This window comes from Dreissena polymorpha, chromosome 7, assembly GCF_020536995.1.
Source record: "Dreissena polymorpha isolate Duluth1 chromosome 7, UMN_Dpol_1.0, whole genome shotgun sequence".
Taxonomy (NCBI): Eukaryota; Metazoa; Mollusca; class Bivalvia; order Myida; family Dreissenidae; genus Dreissena; species Dreissena polymorpha.
Genome location: NC_068361.1, coordinates 111229805 through 111255692, shown reverse-complemented (window position 1 = coordinate 111255692; position 25888 = coordinate 111229805). Strand labels below are relative to the sequence as shown.

The 25888-nt window shown below is 35.0% G+C and overlaps 1 protein-coding gene across 1 annotated transcript; it reads left to right on the top strand.

Annotated features, from left to right (window-relative positions):
• The first annotated feature begins 900 nt into the window (after nucleotides 1-900).
• Nucleotides 901-15229, top strand: LOC127837437 (fibrillin-2-like). The gene is made up of 11 exons (XM_052364562.1): nucleotides 901-1047; nucleotides 3029-3241; nucleotides 3393-3563; nucleotides 4912-5187; nucleotides 5580-5792; nucleotides 5942-6112; nucleotides 10050-10325; nucleotides 10830-11108; nucleotides 12138-12236; nucleotides 13758-13791; nucleotides 13919-15229. Exons 1-11 carry the CDS (start codon nucleotides 996-998, stop codon nucleotides 14127-14129), a joined length of 1995 nt encoding a protein of 664 aa, XP_052220522.1. The 5' UTR covers nucleotides 901-995; the 3' UTR covers nucleotides 14130-15229.
• Nucleotides 15230-25888: the final 10659 nt, after the last annotated feature.

Sequence of the window (25888 nt, the reverse complement as noted above, 5' to 3'; positions counted from 1 at the left end):
GTACCATACATGATAGCCGACGAATATGTAACCATATTTTTTCATAACTGAAAAAAAGACAAACACATGCCGCTTAAATGGTATGTAAACAAATGGAGATATTTTAAATTAGAAGTCACACTGGTTAAGAATCGAGCCCTTGCTTGTTTCAGCGCAATTTGATTCTTTTGAAACTCGTTTTTCAGGTTTAAAGTTTCAACCACTATTAATGTAAAATACTTGTTTGAATAGTTGACGCTCAATCCGTTCAGGACAAGGAAGTTTTCTTGCTACTTGTTTATTTCGATCCAGTCAAATGTAAGCATCTGCAATTCTCTGGTCTTGTATGGTATTGAATTTTAATTCAATGTAATTGTATCATGCATACAAAGATCGCAACTTGAATTATTATATCAGCTGAATGTTTGCCTTGAGCTGCCTGGGTGGTATGCAAAAATACGAACGTCGCAATAGTTATTGGAATAATGCCAAAATGGTTTGGATGTATTCCAAGAATAAAAAATGCCTATATTGTTATATAGCGTCGAAAATACATTAAACCATTTGAACAAGCAATCAATATATGTTTTGTGATTATTCCTCAATGAATTAAGTAAGCTTTGATGACAAACCGTATTGTTTACTTGTTATATACACCTAAGTCTGACCTTAATCCCGTGTAATTGCACATTCAAATGTGTTCATACAATCTCCATATTGTGTTGCCATGTTTCTATTTTTCTCCGGATTTAACAATGGGCTAGTTAAGGTATCGGTTAGTTTCAGCTGAACATAATAGTTTCCGTTGCATGTGTTGACGCATGTAATTGTATCAGGTTGCTTGCAGGTGCTTTTTCGATTACCGATTCAAACGCTTCATGACGATCCGGCAGGTAGATTGAATACCTTTAAGGCTAAATGTGTAATTTATGTTTACAAAAAGGAAGTTTTAAATATCATAAGTGGAATTTTATTCTTCCACAAACTGCTTGTGTTAAGATGTTTTACGGAGTATTATGGATTCACGACTGCAGATATACTGTGTTGTTTTAGTGGCGTTTTCTGTCGGTAAGTTCTTCTTTATAATATACAAATAAATGAAACTTTTGTTAGATACTATAAGCAACAATATCTTTCAAAAATATTAATATATATGAATCTACGTGTATAAATAGGTATGACATCACGTTTATTTTTGTAATTAGGTATAAACTCGTTTAGCAAGTCAGATTTTCTACTTCTACTTCGTACTTCATACAGTCAATTGCTGACTATTGCAGGAAGGCTTATTATAGGCAGATATGGACACTGTCGAGTCCGTTTCCTGGGAAGAACCAGTACTTGGTGTCTATGGAGGAGATAACAAAGCTTTCCATGAGTAGGGAGCGAACCCACAAACTCCCGATCGCTAGGCGAACACCTCATCCACTACACCACCGCGACCTCCGCGCATCTATACACAGAATGGTTCAGTAAACCACTCAATACCGTTATAAAACGCAGTATCAATTTTTCACAACATAACAAAACATGTGTCATGTTCATGATGGCGAGCTATAAACATGTAACACACTCTGATTTTCGGGAACAACGAATTTGATTTTTTTTGGGGCTTATTATACCATTAAACAAAATAACAATTCTACAAGACATTATTTACTTAAGAAAGGAATAGCATTTTTCTGCATTTCATCGGTAGGAACTTACAGGAAAATTACGCCTAATGCATAAATTAGGTGTATTTTTACCGACAGTTAATACACCGATGAAATGCAGAAAAAATGCAATTCAATTCTTATAATTACAACACAAAATGATCTTAAAGCTGAAATTCTATCGTGGTAAGGGTCATAAAAGTCCTTTTTAATCTAGCGTATGAATCTATTTTCAGTTTCGGTTTCATCTCCGTCAAACGGGTATATCGTTGAAGTTCGCGCAAAAAAATAACGTCATTTCGCTATGGACCAATAAAAAACAACAGCATTAAGTTTCGCGCAAAACATAACGTCATTTTGGCAACTTGTTTATGACCAGATAGTAGCGCCATGAATATTCATGTTTAACTTTGCATACGAAGTGGGTTCATTGAAAAACCGGCCTCGTGAACAAATTATCCAATCAGAATGCAGCATTTATATGAATGTGACACAAGTAATTATATAATTATGGTCTTTCCTCAAAAACAATATTACAGATAAGCAGCGAGAAATTAATATTCATACCAAAGAGCATGCCAGAAAATGTTAATTACCTTTTTGATGCCACTTACGATAAAGGGGAGATAACATAACAATTTTGTAACATTAATTTTAGTATTGTAAAAATCGCTCCCCCTGAATTGCAAACCCAAAGCGATATAATATTGCAATAAGTCATTGTTATTGTTTGAATTCTGTATTTAATTTATAAAATTTGCCTCTGTGAACACATCCGTTTTACTGACCCGTCGAAACCCCTTTGTCGGTCTTATACTTGGTATACACTTGCATGACACTTGGACTAAAATTGAGTTTAAACCGACTTGCACACATCAATGATTTCACTACTTGTTAACAAACCATACACCAATTCATAATAATAATGGCTAAGGCTACACAAACCTATAAGTGAACATAGTAAACACAAAGTTTCGCTATAATTAACGTCAATTTCATCATAATACATAAATAAAAGGAAAAGGAAAGCCGTGTTTCGAATAATGCACGCCCATACTTATTTAATTTGAAGACAATCGTTAAAGAACTAGGGATTGCAATTCTGATGAAAATAAACACAGCATTTTAGCATGTCCTGTATGTCTTGTACGCAATAAATGATGATCGCGAACTGATGACCTTGCATGTTGGTTAAAATATAAGCAATCCACCAAGTCCTTTAAGAAAACGTGATTATTGTGTCAACCGCCAATTTTTGTTTACGTTTTTAATTACCATTTCCGTTTGTGCATGTTGGTTAAAGATAAGCAATCAACCAAACTTCAACTCTTTATAGAACACGTGATCCTCGAGTCATCCGCCCATGTCCTGTATGTTATTAATTATAATTTCAGTTCGTTCGTGTCGGTTAAACGATAACCCATCACTCGGTAATATATCGGAGAGGCTGGTCAAGAACAATGCATCTGACGATTATCTCAGCGATTTCCAACTGTATGTAGGGTGGTATCGGGCTACGCAAAATGGGAGACTGTACACATTGGCCGATACCTCAACCAATATATCATATGGAATTTGTGGAACCTTCTATCCAACGTACTTGAAAGGTAAATATGTGCGTGTACAGACAAAGTAATAACTTATTAAAACACATCATTTACATCTGAAATGTACATGTAATTATTATATAACGCTAATATATTTACATGGCTGTTAAAATATTTGATTAAAATGAACTAAATGTATTTTGCATTTAAGACTTACATCCTAATCTCTCGTCAATACACTTCGATTATACTGACGTCAAGGCATGTGTCTTTGATGGCACGGAAGACTGCAGCATGGAATACAATTTACGTATTCGGAGATGTGGCCTGGACGTAGAGTACTATCTTCAAAGCACTGTTCCGTATTCGGCGTATTGTTTAGGTAATTTATTTGTGGCGGGCAATTTACATATTTATCATAGCACCAAGTGAATGAATACCTTATACACATGTGTCTGAGATAATTTTACTACATCAGATTGATCGAAGTCATGTGTAACATTTTGATAATTTCTCAATGAGGTTAAACCGGTAACGGTTTTATATCAAAGTTAAATCATAGTCAGTGGACCTGCTAAAGTGGGCCCCAAATAATATATACTGCATGTGCCTGGTAAGAACGTCTACTTTCAAACTATAATTATAAGGAATATGAACGAGATTTAAGTTATGATAATTGTATATGACTGATATCTTGTTCTGTTGTCCCTTTATTAGAAAATCGTCAATGGGATCATTCATATCAGTCTTACCAGATCACTATTTGTTATTATTCAAAGTTACAGATTTTTTTTCGTTATATTGTGAAAACAGTTTTAACGTTACAAGAACATTTGATCTTGACCACTGACTGTTCGACCTAAAAAGTAACAGGTTTCTTCCCTTTCTAAAGAAGAACCAACATGCTTATTTTTAAGTTTTTAAGGTCAAGACATTCTCTAACTGTTATGCAAAAAACTGGTATATTGAGAAACGTGTTCATGAACAAGCCTCCGCGACCTTGAACTTGTACCTGTTAAAACTTAGTAGAGGTTTACCTTCTATCTTTAATAAAAATCATATCAATTTGTCTGATCTTGTGTCAACCAATTTCAGAAGATACTTCGCGAAATGGAGCTTCGTGTTAAAAGGTCTTGCAGTCTTCCTTTCCTGCAGTCCCAGTTTTCAAGCATACCAATTTAGATGACAATCTGTCAAAACATTTTGTGGTTATCGTTTAAAGTAAGAATAACATCTTACACACCTTTGTTTGATTGAACAATTACATACAAATGTCTTCCATTCATCCAATCAGTGAACTAAATAACATTTTAGATGATCATAAGTCGAAGGGTTCCGTAGATATTGTGAAGAAATAATTTTCAATTAGTATGCACCTGTAACATTTACCTGTTGACTTCAAAGTCAAAACATGTCTTCATCTCATCTTTGTAACCAGAAGATCAATTTGATGATCTGATGGTAGAAAGTTTTCTTTACATCATGCAGTAGTTGATATCCAATTACACGCCCCTTTAACATTTTCCTTTTACCTGTTGATCTTTAAACCAGTGACTAGTGACCAGCTTACGACTTTGTATGCTGTTAAAACATGATGAAGTACGAAACGGACAAACGTAAACAACATGCCTTATATTCTTTCCTCTCATGTGGTACAAAAATAACGCATAAACATAACTTATTTTGAACAATTATAAATCGTTACAGGGAATCTTTATTTAAAATTGCAGTGCAGCAATGTGAACAAGGGTTTTATGGCCCCGATTGTCAACATGCGTGCCAGTGTAAAGCGCCTGGGACACACGTCTGCTTCCCGGACACGGGAGAATGTGAATGTCACATTGGATTCCATGGCCCATTGTGCGCAAACGACTTGGACGAATGCTCGACTGGCCCACATAATTGTTCGAGAGATATGATGTGCTACAACACACTGGGCTCGTATAAATGTCTGTGTCGAGTTGGTATGTCTTTTGACAATGCCAGTGGCAAGTGCATCTATCCAGGTGATTATATAATAAGTTGATTCTCTTCAATATCAAGTTACACATTCAGTTTTTGTGTGCATATTCCTTATCTTGGATTAAAGTTAATATACCCATTGTTTAATTACTAGGGGCTTATAAATGTAATCACCATTCATTTGAGGCAACTATTAGTTCATTTCATTCAACAATTTCATTACAAGCTTCTAAACCTTTCCTCTAATGATATTCATTACAATATACCCGTTCGACAAAATATTATTTTTCCTCGTGTATTTTGGGGGGATGGCATGATTTTTTAATATGGTTTATAGTGTTATTGTATACCTTATATATTTTTAATAGAGCGGCATTTGCAATCTTATCATGATTTCATCCGCCCATGTCCTGTATGCTATTAGTTATGATTTCAGTTCATTCGTGTCGGTTAAACGATAACCCATCACTTGGTAATATATCGGAGAGGCTGGTCAAGAACAATGCATCTGACGATTATCTCAGCGATTTCCAACTGAATGTAGGGTGGTATCGGGCTGCGCAAAATGGGAGACTGTACAAATTGGCCGATACCTCAACCAATATATCACATGGACTTTGTGGAACCTTCTATCCAATTTACTTGAAAGGTAAATATGTGCGTGTACAAAAAAAGTCATAACTTATCAAAACACATCATTTGCATCTGAAAGGTCCATGTAATTATTATAACGCTAATATATTTACATGGATGTTTAAATATTCGATTAAAATCAACTTAATGATATTTGCATTTAAGAATCACATCCTAATCTCTCGTCAATACACTTCGATTACACTGACGTAAAGGCATGTGTCTATGATGACACGGAAGACTGCACCATGGAATACAATTTACGTATTCGAAGATGTGGCCTGGACGTAGAGTACTATCTTCAAAGCACTGTTCCGTATTCGGCGTATTGTTTAGGTAAATTATTTGTGGCGGGCATTTACATATTTATCATAGCACCAAGTGGATGAATACCTAATACAAATGTGTCTGATATAATTTTTACTAAATCAGATTGATCACAGTCATGTGTAACATTTTGATAAATTCTCAATGAGGTTAAGCCGGTATCGGTTTTATATCAAAGTTAAATCTAAGTAATCATAAGGATTAATATAGTTCATAATAAGTAGTCCTGCCAAAGTGGGTTCCAAATAATATAAACTGCATATGCCTTGTACGAACATCTACTTTCAAAATATAATTATAAGGAATATGAACGAGATTTAAGTTATGATAATTGTATATGTCTGATATTTTGTTCTTTTATCCCTTTATTAGAAAATCGTCAATGGGATCATTCATATAAGTCTTACCAGATCATTATTTGTTATTATTCAAAGTTACAGATTTTTTTCCTTATATTGTGGAAACAGTTTTCACGTTACAAGAACCTTTGATATTGACCACTGACTGATTGACCTTAAAAATGACATGTTTCTTGCCTTTCTAAAGAAGAACCAAAATGCTTATTTAGATATTTAAGGTCAATACATTCTCTGTCATGCACAAAACTGGTTTATTGAGAAACGTGTTCATTAACAGGCCTCTGTGACCTTGAACTTGTACCTGTTGAAACTTAGTAGAGGTTTACCTTCTCTGTTTAATAAAAATCATATCAATCTGTCAGATCGTGTGTCAACAGTTTCCGAAGACACTTGGCGTAATGGAGCTTCGTGTTAAAATGTCTTAAAGTCTTTCTTTCCTGCAGTCCTATTTATCAAGCATACCAATTTAGATGACCATCGGTCAAAACGTTTTGTGTTTATCTTTTATATTAAGAATAACATCATAAACACCTTTGTTAGATTGAACACTTACCTACAAATGTCTTCCATTCATCCAGCCAGCGAACGAAATAACATTTTGGATGATCGTTAGTCGAAGGGTTCCGTAGGTATTGTGAAAAATAAATTTCAATAAGAATGCACTTGTAACATTTTCCTGTTGACTTCAAACGCAATACATGTCTTCATTTCATCTGTTTAACCAGAAGATAAATTTGATGATCTGATGGTAGAGCGTTCTCTTTACAACAAACAGAAGTTGATATCCAATTACACGCCCCTTTAACATTGACCTTACACCTGTTGATCTTTAAACTAGTGACTAGTGACCAGCTTACGACTTTGTATGTTGTTAGAAAATGATGAAGTACGATACGGACTTACGCAAACCACATGCCTTATATTTCGCCTCTCATGTGATACGTAAAATACGCATACACATGACTAATTTTGTACAATTATAAATCGCTAAGGGGAATCTTGATTTTAAATTTCAGTGCAGCAATGTGAACAAGGGTTTTATGGACCCGATTGTCAACATGCGTGCCAGTGTAAAGCGCCTGGGACACACGTCTGCTTCCCGGACACGGGAGAATGTGAATGTAACGTTGGATTCCATGGCCCACATTGCGAAAACGACGTGGACGAATGCTCGACTGGCACACATAATTGTTCAAGAGATATGATGTGCTACAACACACTGGGCTCGTATAAATGTCTGTGTCGAGATGGTATTACATTTGACAATGCCAGTGGCAAGTGCATCTATCCAGGTGATTATATAATAAGTTGATTCTCTTCAATATCAAGTTACACATTCAGTTTTTTGTGCATATTTCTTATCTTGGATTAAAGTCGATATACCCACTGTTTAATTACTAGGGGCTTATAAATATAATCATCATTCATTTGAGGCAACTATCAGTTCATTTCATTCAACAATTTCATTACAAGCTTCTAAACCTTTCCTCTGATGATATTCATTACAATATAACCGTTCGACAAAATATTATTTCTACTCCTATACTTTGGGGGGATTGCATGATTTTTAAATATGGTTTATAGTGTTATTGTATACCTTGAATATTTATAATACAGCGGCATTTGCAATCTTATCATGATGTCATCCGCCCATGTCCTGTATGCTTTTAGTAATGATTTCAGTTCGTTCGTGTCGGTAAAACGATAACCCATCACTTGGTAATATATCGGAGAGGCTGGTCAAGCACAATGCATCTGACGATTATCTCAGCGATTTCCAACTGAATGTAGGGTGGTATCGGGCTGCGCAAAATGGGAGACTGTACACATTGGCCGATACCCCAACCAATATATCACATGAACTTTGTGGAACCTTCTATCCAATTTACTTGAAAGGTAAATATGTGCGTGTACAGAAAAAGTCATAACTTATCAAAACACATCATTTGCATCTGAAATGTCCATGTAATTATTATAACGCTAATATATTTACATGGATGTTTAAATATTCGATTAAAATCAACTTAATGATATTTGCATTTAAGAATCACATCCTAATCTCTCGTCAATACACTTCGATTACACTGACGTAAAGGCATGTGTCTATGATGACACGGAAGACTGCAGCATGGAATACAATTTACGTATTCAAAGATGTTGCCTGGACGTAGAGTACTATCTTCAAAGCACTGTTCCGTATTCGGCGTATTGTTTAGGTAAATTATTTGTGGCGGGCAATTTGCATATTTATCATAGCAGCAAGTGAATGAATACCTAATACAAATGTGTCTGATATAATATTTACTAAATTAGATTGATCACAGTCATGTGTAACATTTTGATCAATTCTCAATGAGGTTAAGCCGGTATCGGTTTTATATCAAAGTTAAATCTAAGTAATCATAAGGATTAATATAGTTCATAATAAGTGGTCCTGCCAAAGTGGGTTCCAAATAATATATACTGCACGTGCCTTGTACAAACATCTACTTTCAAAATATAATTATAAGTAATATGAACGAGATTTAAGTTATGATATTTGTATATGTCTGATATCTTGTTCTTTTATCCCTTTATTAGAAAATTGTCTATTGGATCATTCAAATAAGTCTTACCAGATCATTATTCGTTATTATTCAAAGTTACAGATTTGATTCGTTTTATTGTGAAAAACACTCTTAACGTTACCTTTGATCATGACCACTGACTGGTTGAGCTTAAAAGTGACAGGTTTCTTCCCTTTCTAAAGAAGAGCAAACATGCTTATTTAGGTATTTAAGGTCAATACATTCTCTAACTGTTATGGAGAAAAAAACTGGTATATTGAGAAACGTGTTCATTAGCAAGCCTCCGCGACCTTGAACTTGTACCTGTTGAAACTTAGTAGAAGTTTACCATCTCTCCTTAATAAAAATCATACCAATTTGTCTGATAGTGTGTCAACAATTTCCGAAGATACTTTGCGGAATGGAGCTTTGTGTCTAATGGTCTTACAGTCTTCCTTTCATGCAATTCCAGTTTTCAAGCATACCAATTTAGATGACCATCGGTCAAAACATTTTGTGGTTATCGTTTATATAAAGAATAACATCTTACACGCCTTTGTTAGATTGAACACTTACCTACAAATGTCTTCCATTCATCCAATCAGTGAACAAAATAACATTTTAGATGATCGTAAGTCGAAGGGTTCCGTATATATTGTGAAGAAATACATTTCAATAAGTATGCACCTGTTACATTTACCTGTTGACTTCAAAGTCAATACATGCCTTCATTTCATCTTTGTAACCAGAAGATTAATTTGATGATTTGACGGTAGATCGTTCTCTTTACATCATGCAGAAGTTGATATCCAATTACACGCCCCTTTAACATTGACCTTACACCTGTTGATCTTTAAACCAGTGACTAGTGACCAGCTTACGACTTTGTATGATGTTAAAACATGATGAAGTACAATACGGACTTACGCAAACCACATGCCTTATATTTTGCATCTCATGTGATACAAAAAAAAACTCATAAACATAACTTATTTTGAACAATTATAAACCGTTACAGGTAATCTTTATTTAAAATTGCAGTGCAGCAATGTGAACAAGGGTTTTATGGCCCCGATTGTCAACATGCGTGCCAGTGTAAAGCGCCTGGGACACACGTCTGCTTTCCGGACACGGGAGAATGTGAATGTAACGTTGGATTCCATGGCCCACCTTGCGAAAACGACGTGGACGAATGCTCGACTGGCACACATAATTGTTCAAGAGATATGATGTGCTACAACACACTGGGCTCGTATAAATGTCTGTGTCGAGATGGTATGTCTTTTGACAATGCCAGAGTCAAATGCATCTATCCAGGTGATTATATAACGTGTTGATTCAACCCAATATCAAGTAACATATCCTGTGGCTGGTACCTATTATTAACATTCGATGAAAGTTTACATGCCCTTTTCTATTATTAGGGGCTTATTGGTTTAAACATAAATAATCACTTTTAAGACAAACACCAGTTTATTTCATTAAACATTTTTTTCATAATCTTTTATATTCAAAAACTTTTTTCCTTGTGATATTTTATTAAAATAAACTCGCAGTTGAATCGTGTTATTGTATACATTTATCGCGAAGCAGCTTTTGTAATCTGAAGTATTTGTTGTTGTGTTTTGATGTCGATGGAAAATCAGTACGATGTTAATTATGTATTGGACATAACGAAAACAATTTAATATAAAATATATGTAAAAAAACAATAATATTTGATAATATAAATGTGCCATTTAATGCTAAAACCACGACAAAAGCTATTAAAAATAGCGAAGATAGATGCACTCGCAAATTTACTTGTAAATATCTTTGCAGAATGTTTCAATGACACCTACGGAAATGGTTGCTCCTTAAGATGCAAATGTAATACAGAACACAGTATCAAACACAAAGGCAGCCAATGGTGTAACCCACTGTTTGGTGATTGCACCTGCAAACAAGGATGGACGGGATTCACATGCGATGCTGATATCGACGAATGCAATGACAACGGAGATTGCAATAAGGATAACAGTGTCTGCAAGAACATTCCCGGTATATTTTCATGTGAATGTAAAGAAGGCTACTCAAATGTAGGAGGGGAATGCGTAAGCGGTAAGAAATATATACCATATTTTCATTGTGTTATGCTTAAAGACTATTAGGTGCGAGATGCTAATTTACGCCTGAGATGTCGATACAATCAACTAATTAAGTTATAAGCATGGTAAATTTATAATTAAAATTTACTTGTTTGCTTATTAATAGTCTGTTGCTTCATCCTTGAACGGTAAATGTTCATCGCTTTAATTGTTTTATTTACTATTCAAAACATACAATGCGCTTATAAACCAGTTGTTAGTGGGTTTTTTATTCAATGCGTTTGTTTTGAATGGGGTAAATGTTGATACAGATGGGTAGTTACGTAAAGAAAAGCACGTGCAGCTAAGAAAGACACCAACCAAGATGTACATATACACAAAGATGAAATGAAGCATTATGCTTAAAATATGTTACATGTTTAGTTAAATTAATACAACAGGACTGGTTGTATTTTCAATGTATTCTTTACATATATTGTGTATGCTAGATTCCCGTAAAAGAACAGTAAATCACAGGCATGTTGTCTTCATGGAGAATTCACGATACTATGGTCAATACAACATTTAACTTTCGGGTGCGTGCCATTGACCTATAATTAAATAAAACGTTTGTGAAGCACATTGCTTCAACACTTGGAGGAAATACGCATTAATCTGAGCATAATCTGTAAGCATTTTTCTACAAACACTGAAAACTGGTGGCCAACAACATTTCAAAAGAATTTAAGTTTATAAATTATTGATAAATGAACATGTGTATATGAAAAGCATGAAACTTGTACAAATAGCCATACTTATCAAAGCAACTGTTTATTATACGTTACATTTGGAGGAAAAGGTTTTTTAAGGCTTTTTAAGAAATGGAATTTATTTTGTTTTTTTCTTGAATTGGGCTGAAACTGCTTAAAAGATCCGTAAACCTCATCGACGCAAGTGTAAAATACGTTTGTCTCTTTAAACCGTTTATTCCACTTTCACCATTTTCACCTTTTTGGGGGCATTAACGTAGTTCTATCTCACTAAACCTATTATTTAATTTCAGAACCTACAATTAATTACACAGCTGTGATTACATCATGTTCCGTCCTTCTTGTCGCAAGTTTGATTCTTGCCACCTTCATTGCTCTGTGGAAATGCAAAGGTAGCGTGTTTGAAAAGTTGTATACTGAATAGGTATAACCATTTCGAACCTTTGAGGTGTATTACTTGTTTTGTGTTATCAACACAGACGCTCCCGCAAAGAAACACTTGAGTCATGCATATATTCTATATATAATGCAGCCCGCATACATTTATATACCTTATACATACGTTAAATAATTCTGGGCATTGGTTCCTACGGACAATGGTTCCTATGTTTTTTAAACAAAAGACGAACATTGGTTCGTACGTTATTTTAATAACCCGGACAGTGGTTCCTTCTTGATTTTGACAGCCCGGAAATTGGCTCTTACATGTAATTGACAGTCCAGCTATTGATTCCTACATTACATTGATACCCGGACATTGGTTCCTACATAATTGGAAGTGAATTTTAAGGAGTGTCACATTACTATATATACACGTTGTCTTTACAGTTATGTATATTAGCCCTTAAAGGGGCCTTTTCACAGATTTTGGCATTTTTTTGAAGTTTGTCATTAAATGCTTTATACTGATAAATGTTAACATTGGGTCTAAAAAACTCCAGTAAAAAAACAAGAAAACAAAGAATTAAAAAAAAGTTACCCTCAACAGGGCTCGAACCACTGACCCTTGGAGCCATGGAGCAAAAGTCTACTGCTCTTTCCACTAGTCCATCGGCGCTCATAACATCAATGTCGAATTTTTTAAATTATATATGCAATCCTCGTAGTATCAAAAAATACAACGACAACAACAGAATTTTCCAAATTATTCAATCGTTTCGCGTTGCAACGCTTTATAATTTTCAGGTTTTTAAATCGTCAAAAGATGCACATAATGGATATTTTAGAGCATGGTAAATGTTCAGTATTACTGCTTCCTCACAAATATCATAACTTCAACGAAAATTTGCGAATCTGAAACATTTTTTTTTCAATTTTGTCAATTTAGCAAAGCGTGAAAAGGCCCCTTTAACGAATCTACTAATTGTCATTTAATTACATAATTAGTCAATTATTGAAATAACACTTGTTAACTTCTTATAAATCGTCTTACTTAAAACAATTTATATTAATTGAACTGTCGGCTAATTATGAGCTGACAACCGTTGATCAACGTAAACTATGTTGTAAAGTTTGGCATCTAATACAAGGAACTAATGTCAGGCGTGTAAATATAATATTGGAACCCATGTTTGGACTGTCAAAATAACGTTGCAGCAATTTGTCCGGGGTTTCAAAATAAATTGGGAGACCCACTGTCCACGTTGTAAAAAAAAAGTAGCAACAAATGTCCACCTGTGCCAAAACTAGCATAGGAAGTTTTGTCCGTAGGAAACAATGTCCGGATACCAAGTTTTGTAGGTACATACCAGTAAACCGTTTTAGAACTCGTAGAAATTTTAGTCAACAGTTATTATTAATAATGGGTTAAAGCTCTCTCATTTCGAACGGCAAATATAAATTATGTTAATAATTTGCAAAATTTTCTGCGAATCTATGTTTTTAATAATAGTTTGTTTTTGTTTTCTTTTCAGGCAAACACTTGTTAAAGAGAACAGCTCCCTATACGTACGTTTAAGTTTTCAATAATTGATGAACATAAACACACGTAAATTGTATAATAAATTTAAAAACCAAATATGAAAATATGTGAATAATTATTAACGCAATACAATTTATTGCAATCTTATTACAGATGCGCAGGTAGTGTTGATAGTTCGATCGACCTCCACTCGAACGACTATAGCTGTATCGGCGAAATCGGAGAGTTGCAGGCAGCTTCCAACCACATGTACAATGGATACCTTCAAGCACCTGGAAATACCCACACGGATCCGTTGAAGAACGTGTTTATAGTTCGCGATAACACCTGCTCATCGCCTTACGCCAAATGTGCTTATCAATGAGATTGCCCGGATGAACACGTTTACCTATCTCTCCAAACACAGAGCAAATAAAACACTCCTGTGTCGTATATGTTACGTATAGAATACGAGTTTTCATTTCATACCATTTTTATGTGCAATTAGTCGAGGCATTTTGTAAGCGAGAAAACTAGTTAAATAACTGTAGCTAGCTTAATCCAATATCGCACGTAATGATGACTATTGCCAGCTATTGTTCATCGCTAACTTTAAAATTGTGTAAGTTATCAAATCATCAATATCAAAGCTGAAAGTTGTATACTTACGTGCTTCGTCAGGCAAAACATTCGTAGTGTCGGTATATCATTTAACAAATCACATGTTATATTAATTATATTCACATGTAATCAATGTTGCATGTTTACCGTACATTAAGTTCAAGGATATCTGAATTAGTTATAACATAATATTTTATTTGTAAGTAGTGATGCATTTATTTAATACCAGATTTAGTCTGTTTACTCACATAGTATTGGTTTAAATTCATTGAGTGGATTAGTAGTATCTGCAAAACGTTGTTTAAAATATTTTCTTAAATAGTGTGTACCAATTGTCTTATATTATATTTAGCTATAAGAATTAGACTGTGATATGACTACGTTTTAAACAGCACGTTAATGAACGCTGTGATACGATATTTATATTTTTAAAAATCGTACGCAATTATGTTAACGTAAAACAAGCACGTTCATCTGTTTTTATTGAGAAAAGCTATTAAAGGCTTAAAAAGTGACACACACGTTTTATTTAACTGTGCATTGGCATAGACATTTAAAGATAATAAGACAAAGCCCTTGATAATTTGGGGTTTACAATGTAGGTTTGTCATTGTTAAATAACATGTGTTAACAAAGAAATGTAATATTAACACAATTTAATCTGATTTTTGCTGTAAATTTCGACACGGTTTCTTACATATCGTCACGCTTAGATAATTTACCCATTACATGGGCTTGTGTCAAAGCGATAAATAACGAATCCAAAGATACCACTAAATTTTACAAATAAGAATTACTTGTTATAATTTATATTTTGTTTTAATATATTTTTAATGTTCTTAATAAACTCTAATAGCTGTTTAATATGTTGTTTTACTGAAAAATGAACACGTTATTGGGCTCATCGACGCTATTTCGAAGAAAAGTTGCATACTTGATTCCGAAACAATTGTTGGAACAGTTAGTAAATATATTTTTTTCTATCATTGTAAAACATTTTCTCAGTAAAGGGAGACAATAATATATTCAAGAGCGAAAGTAAGTAACAAATACATACATATTGGTTATACTATTAATAACTAATTACTAAGCAGTATGTATGGGTCGCCTTTCCTATCAATTCCATATGGAAGCTCCATAACAGATGTACATAAGAAAAGTCCTTACATACCCCCTCGATGGCGTTTCATCACAACGAAGCACTTAAAACGCATGTGTTGATTTTATCGTATTATCTTTAATGAACATGACTTTTAAACATGAGTATTTCCTACATTTTTTTCGAATTTATAAATGCACGAACCCTTGCTCCTTATTCATTCAATGTTCAATAATAATGAATAACTCTTACCATGATTCCTGCACTGATATTCGTATCGATTTTTAAACATGTCAATTATTAAACCTCGTCCAGGTTCACTGACCAGCGTACGTAATAAAACTTATCGCAATAGCGATCTTATACAAACATCACTTAATGGATATTGAAATAAGACAACTGCTGTAATCTATGTAGAGCATGCAGTTCTAATCATTCAATGCATGGTGAAGTTATAGAGTAGACATTTATTGTAGGCAAAGTGGTTTTGTGTCTTACATACCGTATTATATAGGCGAGTATTTATGCTTATTGATTTAAAAACAAGCACATACATTGTAAAGTTAACGAATGGACAAGCCTTTTACTTGGACAAATAGCCTGACTGACAAATTGTATAATGACATTGAAAGTAGTCATGCGCTTCTTTCGCGCGACACACAGTCTGAAATATGTAAACATTAGAACCCCGTGTTAAATCGTTCGAAGAAAGATACAGTTTTAACGCGAAAAATACATATTTCGATCAAGAAAGTAATTTGATTTCTATTTGACCTAAACAATATTCTTAGACTTTATTGGTTGGCACGTGGCGTTTTTTTTTTAGCGGGGAACAACGTTTGTTTTAATACAGAAGGTTACCATGTTGTAATTGTGCGCGATAAACTGTGTCACATAGATTAATGTTCTGATTATACTAATGGTACATGTATTTCATGTAAGAAATTTCCTTGTCGCATAACGTTCAATGCACGGATTTTCAAGTACGGACACGTTGCGGGACAGACCTTCAGACTAACGAGATAAATGATTTCATCATATACCTCTTTCCTACTGTTTTACGGCCTTATCCGAATAATACTATCACAGCTCATAAACCCGAACGCAGTTCAAAAATATGGGGCAAAGAGGCATTTGAAGTACGCGTATTTTAAAGTTTTTTCTCATGTTTTTATATTTATTTTGAGTATAAAATCAAGCTGTTCACGGGTATAATGTCCTGTTGTATATGTTGATATACAGTCACTATTTGTTATACTTTACAATACATTTTTGCCTTATAAAAATAGTCCACTGGGTGTTACGTTATAATCCCTTGAAGATCACAGGGGCAGGTCAGCCAATAGATGCATTCCCGAAGACGAAGCGGGACTTCAAAGGTTACGCATGCGCAATTAGTTTCCTTCTATATTACATATAAAATAGTTGAAGTTCGATATCAATTTTTACCATGATCAAGCGCATACCCACTATATCATTTTACATCATTGGAAAGATAAATGCATGATCTTTTGAAAAAAATGCATGTCATTAAATTCTATACGCGCTAACTCAAAATATTTACCTTAGAATAGGCAAACCGGTTTTGACAGCTGTGCAGACATCCATTTTGGGCTCAAATAGTATGACCTAATTTCAAAGCCGGGAACCATCAACACAAAAAGTAGAGCACAAAAATGGCTTATTTTCTTATTGCTTACAAATATACCTTCAAGTTGATACCAAAACTAACCATTTGCAATGTATTTTACAAATCCTAGGCAGCATGCACTCAATAATGTGTGCTTAGTATCAAACTGACTGCATGTAACCCTAAAAACAGGAGTTCCGGTTTGGGGTTATGTGACCTTTAAGAGAACCCAACCCCTTCAAATTTGATTTAAAAGCACTTTTCCCACAGGTGTAAGCTGTTTTGAGAAAGATCACAAAGTTCTGGTACAATGACACACAGATTTATTCATAAAAGTTGCCGTTGAAAGCGCCATGCGTAACAGCGTTTCGCGTCAAGAATTAAGGTAGAAAAGCCAAACTTAGTTACATCATACATGCAGCACTTAGACTCCATACAAGGCATCACTTTCGATTCCAATAGGCAAAGCTGATGTAACATATGACTTAATAAGTGAAAAAAATCATCTATGGCAATATTTGTGCATCAAAGCAGGTTTTGAACCGGATTCGAACAAACTTTAAAAAAAAATTGGCACATTTTACGAAAAATCCATGTAGAAGCAACATTTCTAATGTCATTTGACCCAACAAAAGGGCTTGTTTGCATGAAAAAAACAACACACTTGACTTCCTGACTAAAAAAAAGTCATCGTCAGACATGAGCTTTAAGTCTTTTGTCACACCTGGACCTATGATTCCTCGGCTCGCGTTCCGTCTCGGACAGGCTCCGGAAAGTGTCAGTCTTGCCCGGGTGTTCAATTCCGTGTAATCTGAGAAAACAAAAAGGTTTTTTGTGCACATTTACCAATTGCTTTATTTGCTGCAAATGAATAATTCACCACGCCGGCATCGCATTTTCTGGCACACTGGCAAAGTTATCGCCACAAAATGTGGTTTAAGAGCTGCAGTAAATGTAAAACACCCAGTTTTCCTAATTTTGGTGACAAAAGTGTGCCAGGATATAAAAGAAATCATTTTACAATAGATTTAATTGAAAATAACGGCGTACTAACCTGCAAAGACACCGATCCTCTCGACACGACTGGGCGAGTGTTGAGGGCCATCTTCGAATCGGTCATGCTGTACAGTTTTTGATGGCCTGTCACTTCAGCCGGACTTGTAAACCAATCGGACGACAGTTCAGGGAGAGCTAAAGACCCATTTCGACACCGCCTACAAATGCACACTTAGGTTTACGCATAATATTGAGATCACTTCAATACAGATTCCCTGGTGTTTTTCACGCAGGGTCTATCACAACAACATTTTTCCAGGAAGAAGCATAATATTATTATCATTTTTGTGTTTTCAGCTGAATACTTGATTTTACTTAAACTCTGCAAGATATCCAAACAGGAAAAATAAGGCAAAGTAGTGTTATTCTGAGTAGATCTGCCTGACGGGGTTGAAGGCGAAGGCAGATAGCAGTGTCGGTCCAAAATTGGCAGGCATTTTTAACAGTAAAAGGCTCAAAAAGTAAACAATAATAATAAATACAGATGAGATAAAGACATGCATTAGGTTCATTATTGAGATTGATGCACATTTATGTCAAAATGTCACTAAAAAACAATACCGATTGTTTAAGTAGTCTTAGAATATGTCTCCGGAACAGGTTTTGGTGTGATTTTCCAGCATTTACCCCCTTATGACCCCAAGTGCAACAGCCCAGTTGCAAACAGCCCTAATTTGGGTCAAAATGACATCTGGCAGTTATGTTTTGCAATACAGAGAGTTTTTGATGGTCAATTGTCAAAATTCTGGCAGACGACTAACTTGGTCGGATGTGCTTAAAGGTTACGCATGCGCAATTAATTTCCTTCTATATTACATATAAAATAGTTGAAGTTCGATATCAATTTTTACCATGATCAAGCGCATACCCACTATATCATCATACATCATTGGAAAGATAAATGCATAATCTTTTGAAAAAAATGCATGTCATTAAATTCTATACGCGCTAACTCAAAATATTTACCTTAGAATAGGCAAACCGGTTTTGACAGCTTTGCAGACAACCATTTTGGGCTCAAATAGTATGACCTACTTTGAAAGCCGGGAACCATCAACACAAAAAGTAGAGCACAAAAATGGCTTATTTTCTTATTGCTTACAAATATACCTTCAAGTTGATACCAAAACTAACCATTTGCAATGTATTTTACAAATCCTAGGAAGCATGCACTCAACAATGTGTGCTAAGTATCAAACTGACTGCATGTAACCCTAAAAACAGGAGTTCCGGTTTGGGGTTTTGTGACCTCTAAATGAGCTCCGAAGATTACATTATACTAAATAATCGTGTCTTATAGGGCTGTACTCTCTTAAAAGATTTACTCGAATGCATTTACAATTCAAACTATTGTTCTGGCTTTATATTTTAGAGATAGTTGTAGGGCATGAATATGTGTTTACTACTTAATCCCAATCGTGCTGATCCAGAGTGTACTAAATCCCTGAAAGATGATAAACTTAGAGGCTATAGTAACAAATTGCACTGAAAAAGGTTACATTCCACTGGAAAACGGCCGGTGGAAAAGTTTCAAAAACAGTCGATGTTGATTTGTGTCAAGTTTTTTCTTGGTTTGTACATAACATATCTATTTATTGCATAAATAAATTCCGCTTAGAATGGCCTTTAAGAAAAGATAGGGTTATGGGGGTCTCTATGCGCAAAATGTTGCATTTATTTTCGCTTAAAGTTGTCGCTTTTACATTGAATTATATTGGGAAATTATTTGGTATATTATGACCTTAACGAAAAACAGGCCCCGTCACAAAGGAACAGTATTTACATAAAGCCACCATTTTTTTCGCTGGGTATTATGCGTTCGTTTCACGGAATAAATGAGTGCTTTTTTCATGAATTTAACGAGCATTGTGAACTTTAAAGAAAAATTGCTTATTATAAGAAAATAATTTTTAAAAAGTACAGAAACTCGTCTTGAGCACCTCTAAACGCACTAATTTGCACTGAAAGAAGCCTCAAACACGTTTTAACATTTATGTATTTTTTCTTCGACATAGCATGTAAGACTGTTACAGTATATTGACTTTTTTTTTGTTATACATGTTAATGTTTTTTCTCTTGAACGCCCTTTATTAATCAAAGCACCGACAGCGAAAGTCAGACGGCTTATCAGGCGTTATTATAAAATGCATTTTCAAGCATTATTACGTGAAAGATCGATCTGAAATTTGGCATTCACATTTAGGATAGATTGATAATGATAAAGAAGTGCATTTTTTTCGCGATTTAAACAGTTCAGGTTGTCATATAGGTTACATTATACTAAATAATCGAGTAATGTAGGGCTGTACTCTCTAAATGAACCATCATATTTTACTCGAAGCAATGTTTTACACTTAAGACTGGCTTAATCTCTTGGAAATATTTAAAGTGAAATAAAAGGTGTTCACTACTAAATCCCTGACATAGGAAAAAGTTAGAGACTAACGTACAAATTTTCACTGAAAAAGGTTACATTCCACGAGCAAATGGCCGGAAAAATTAAGATGTAAAAACAGTCGATTTTGATTTAAGTCAAGTTCTGTCTTGGTTTGAACATGACATATTTTGTATTGTTTAAATCGATTCCGCTTAGAATGACCTTTTAGAAAAGGTATGGTTATGGTGATCTTTTTGTGCAAAATGTTGCAGTTATTTTCGCTAAAAGTTGTCGCTTTTACATTGAATAATATACCGGTAGGACAATTATTAAGTATATTGTAACCTACAATGCTTTGCTGGTTCCTGGCGTAAATGAAGCTATTAATAAGCAACATTACAAACAGCCGATTCCTTATCAGATCAACGGGAGAAAAACGGAAAACACCAATACTATTTTACTTAGTGATATATAGAACCATTCTTTCATTATGTAAAGCAAAAAAATATTAGAAAAAAAAAGTTTTATTATAATATGCATATAAATCCGATATTATTATTGTTTCATAATGATAAGGTAAACGCTGTTGAGAACGATCGTGACAATCGGAAATAATTTACCAATATTCGCTTTAACTTCGCAGAAAACAACAAAAAGGTTTGTTTTTATCATTTTTGATATTTTTGCTTTTGATATATACTGAAATAATGCTTTGCATTTTGACTCGGTAACTAAATCGTCGGGGGAAAACATTATCGATTATCGATAAACGTTGATAACTAAGCATTGCATTCAAGATGAGGAAACAAATACTACCGAAATAATATACCAATGTTGTGTTATGATATGACGGAAATCGTTTTATTATCTAATAACAAATGTTTGCTGTACTCGTTCAATCTTGTTGGAAATCGTTCTTGAAAGACTTAAAAGGCTACCGAAATTTGCCAGTTTGCTAAAAATAAAACAGTTTAACTTCATTTTTTTATCGAAAGGTAATCAAATATTAAAATACCATTTCTTTTGATGGTGAAAAAACAACAACTCATAATGAGCAATGTGAGGACACATATGATTTGATCTCCCGTAGTATAATTTTCATTTACGAACATTTAGTGTGGTTTGAATATTCGTGCAATTTATAACACACATTTCATGCGGTGGATGTGCGACTAACAAGTGACAAAAACAACAACTAGTTAAACAAAAACCATCTTTAAAATGAATTATTTCAAAACGTATTTATTTCTACCGTTTTTTTTCAAAGTCAGGATATTATATTTTAGCGTTTTCGATCGCCAAAATCGCTAATGGCGATTGAATCTCTAAGCTGCCGATTAAAGTTGAAAATGTAAAAGAAAAGTTTGATTAAACAAATATTAAGGTTTCTCCTTAAATATATCAGTATTCCCTACTTTAAAAGTGCTCGGTCAGCAACTGGAGCGTACACATCGCAACCGCTGTGTGGCAAGCGGTTCGACGCATAATCCCAAAAAACTAGGTTTCTCATGAGAATGAGAACCTAGGTTCTCGCTTGAAGATTGCACATGGCTTCCAGAACCTTGGTTTTCAAATGAGAATCTAGGTTTTCATAAGAACCTAGGTTCTCATTTGAAAACCAAGGTTATGGTAAGAACCTAGGTTCTCAGAATGAGAACCTAGGTTCTCATGAAAAACCTAGTTTCTTGGGATTATGCGTCGAACTGCTTGCCATATCCGTGGTTTCATTTGGGAACCATAGTTCTCATGAGAACCTAGGTTTCCAGAATTACGCGTCTTTAATACTTAATCCGTGGTTTTCATTTGGGAACCATAGGTTCTCATGAGAACCGAGGTTTTCAGAAGTACGCGTCTTTTATACTAAATCCGTGGTTTTCATTTGGGAACCATAGGTTCTCATGAGAACCTAGGTTTCCAGAATTAAGCGTCAGACGGCGTAAACTTGCTCGCTTGGAATACGGGACACATATTATTCAGGGCGCAGGATCAATGGGGTTCACATATGATTACACACGGGCTGGACAGAATGAAAACAGGCCATTAACATGCGTTAAGAACTTTATTTTTGCAGATATCTCAAGTTATTTACATATGTTTGCAAAGTCTTTAGTGCATAAGTTTTTCTTGCAGTGTGGGCCGATATCTTACGATTGAATAATACATTATTACACATTATCAATAGAGATTAAACTTCTATTTATACCATAATAATTGCTTAATATATCACAGACATACTTAAAATAGAAAACAGTACCGTACAGTCGTTTGAGGCCCGAACAAGGGAACTGAAAATCTGAAACTCGTTTAATGCTGTAACAATGAATTATGTAACGATTGATCTCGTGATAACCTAGGTTCTCGTGAGAACATAGGTTCTCATGAGAAACTATGTTTTTCATGAGAACCTAGGTTCTCATGAGAAACTAGGTTTATGAAATCCCAAGAAACCAGGTTTTTCATGAGCACCTAGGTTCTCATGAGAAACTAGGTTCTCATTTGGAAACCTAAGTTTACGCTAGAGAACCTAGGTTCTCATAAGAACCTAGGTTTACATGAGAACCTAGGTTCTCATTTGAAAACCTAAGTTTACGCTAGATAACCTAGGTTCTCATGAGAAACTAGGTTTTCATGAGAACCTAGGTTCTCATTCTGAGAACTTAAGTTCTCGTTTGATATCCAAGGTTTTCACAAGAACCTTCGTTCTCGACAGCTTTTCGCGTCGTTCCTTCGGATAACCTAAGTTTTCATGAGAACCCAAGATTTCATTTGGGAACCAAAGTTCTCATGAGAATCTAGGTTTTCATTCTGAGAACCTAGGTTTTCATGAGAAACCAAGTTTCTTGGGATTATGCGTCGAACCGCTTGTCATACCGCTGTGAGTGTCACCCGCAGAAGATTTTCTTGAAGATTTATCCAAAGACTTTCCAAGCGAAAGTGTAATTGTCCGTAGGTGGATAGTGGTTTAACTACATCGTAAAAGGAGAGTCGGTTAGGGCAACTACTGCGGGCGGCTCTGTAAATCCAGCGAGTACCGTCCCTCGAACCGGACGTCAGCTCTCGCTGACTTCGCTGACTCCCAGAACTTGGAAAGATCGCCAAGCAGAATGGTAATTGTCCGAAGGAAGGTGGGCAGTTGTTTCACTACATCGCCGGAATAGGGACGGGCACAGCGGAGGTGACAGCGTAGAGGACGGACGGGGCAGACCTTGGGCAGAGATTCAGATCAGGATTTCGAGACGGATGACCTTATGAAGATAACGGAAGTGTCCCAGGACGGCGGTACTCAGTACGCTCAACGTGCAGGGTAAGCCGTTATGGGGTTCGGGTCGACTTCTTGTGACGCCTATAGAGGCTATAATGGCGGCGCAGCGCGCCAGGAGCAAAAGATGGTCTTTTTTTAATTATCATCACTCCCATGACGGAGTAACCTTGTCCGTTAAAGGGCAAATCAGACTTGAATTGTCTTTAAATTGACTACCAGTGCACATTAAGGTCTCGTTTGCCACCGTGCACTTGTCTCTTTTGATCAAAGTTATTTCTTTGGCGAGTACCCGGGCAGCAGTGGTAAATTTTACCTATGGTACTCTGGTTCAAAATAAAATATTTTTCCCTGAAAGATCACATGTTTTGGTTCAAAATTAAATATAATCCCCTGAAAGATCACAGGGGCAAGTCTGCACGTAGTGTAGTTGTGAAGACTCATCGATGACCTGAAATAAACTTCTGAATTACACAGGCACTTTAAAGGAGAACTGTATACCTTCTTCTTCGTGGAATCGCCATAAATGCCCCATGATGTAATAAATAATCCACTGATAACAGATAGCATAACAAACTTATCGAATTTTCAAGCCACATTACTGACACAGATGCGTCACGAAAAATTCTCAGGTTACTTTCTGGTCGCAAAACTGTGAGTTTCGCCGTCAGTACATAAAAATGAATACAAATAAAAATGGATCTAAATTAAATTAAAGCGAATTTGTTTATGTGGTATGATTGAGAATTCAATACAATGCGCGTTCATACCAATGTATTTATTATTATAATTATGTTGTGGTTCATTGTTTGTTAGACTCACAGACCCTTGCGCCAACTTAGATATATGTTGAAAAACATTTTTCATCTGGGTACTCATAAGCGGAGTTTGTGTGAATCATGCATAAAATGAGAAAGTGTCTATCAATGTCGTTTTCCTCCTTAATGTTTTTGAAAAATCTCACCACTGTCAGAAGTACGAGTGCAATACATTGGTGGTTGCATTTTCCGTGGGCTTTCGATTTGCCTACGTTAAAAAGTCGAACTTTATGTCCTGTGACTGTAAGTAATATTAAATACATTCAAAGAGAGAACAATTGAATTGCCTTCAGTGCTTTGATTTGATTAGATAGCATTGAGTAAAGTTACCTACTACATATCACTGGGAAAGCTTCTTATACATTTTGGGCAGTTATTTTACTTTTACATTTTACATAAAATTAATGCCATTCATTGACGACCATAGCATGCTTTACGATTTTAATGACAAAGCTATTGTTCAGTATTCTCCAGGACCTTCGACAATCAGCTATATCCCCCAAACCTCCCGGAAAAAGCGACGCTACGCAAAAAGGCAAAATAACGTTCTACGATGGAACGCTATCGTTTCTTTTTTACAATTACTCTGCATATGTGTCCCGTTTTTAATATTTTAAAATTCATTTGTCTGAGCCTGAACAAAGGTGGTTAGCGTGTGGCTATGATATTGATGAGTAAAAACATCAGTTTGAACGAAAAATAATCAAAATTTAACTAAAAATCAACTTCTCTGAAAAAAAATAATTATCAAATATATATATATATTGTGTTAACATATTGCAAGATATGTTCTATTCCAGAAAGGAAATTCAAGTCTGCGTTGAATAAGACCGAGTTTATGGAAATCGCTGTGCGATTGATGAAGTTATGGCTGTTCAAAGCGATGCACTCATTTTTCGGGTCATTTTGAGTTAAATACCTTGTTATATATATGATAGTGATTTGTTTTTTCAGAGAAGTTGATTTTTCGATATAATTTGATTATTTTTCATTGAAAATGATGTTTTTACTAATTAATATCATACCCACACAATAACCACCTGTAACTGTAACTGCACATTTTGTTAGACTGCTTAATATTATTGTCTCACATTGTTGTATGAATGTTTGGGTAGGTGTGTGTATGTAACTCAGAGTTTTATTACAGGTCCATATCGTCCTTGCGATTGCCCAATATGCGGACCTGTCTGCGGGAATGTTTGGGCCGGTATCAGGTCTTTTGTTATTATGCATCATAGTATATGTTACTATATGTACACATGCTCCTAGAATGATCCACTTACT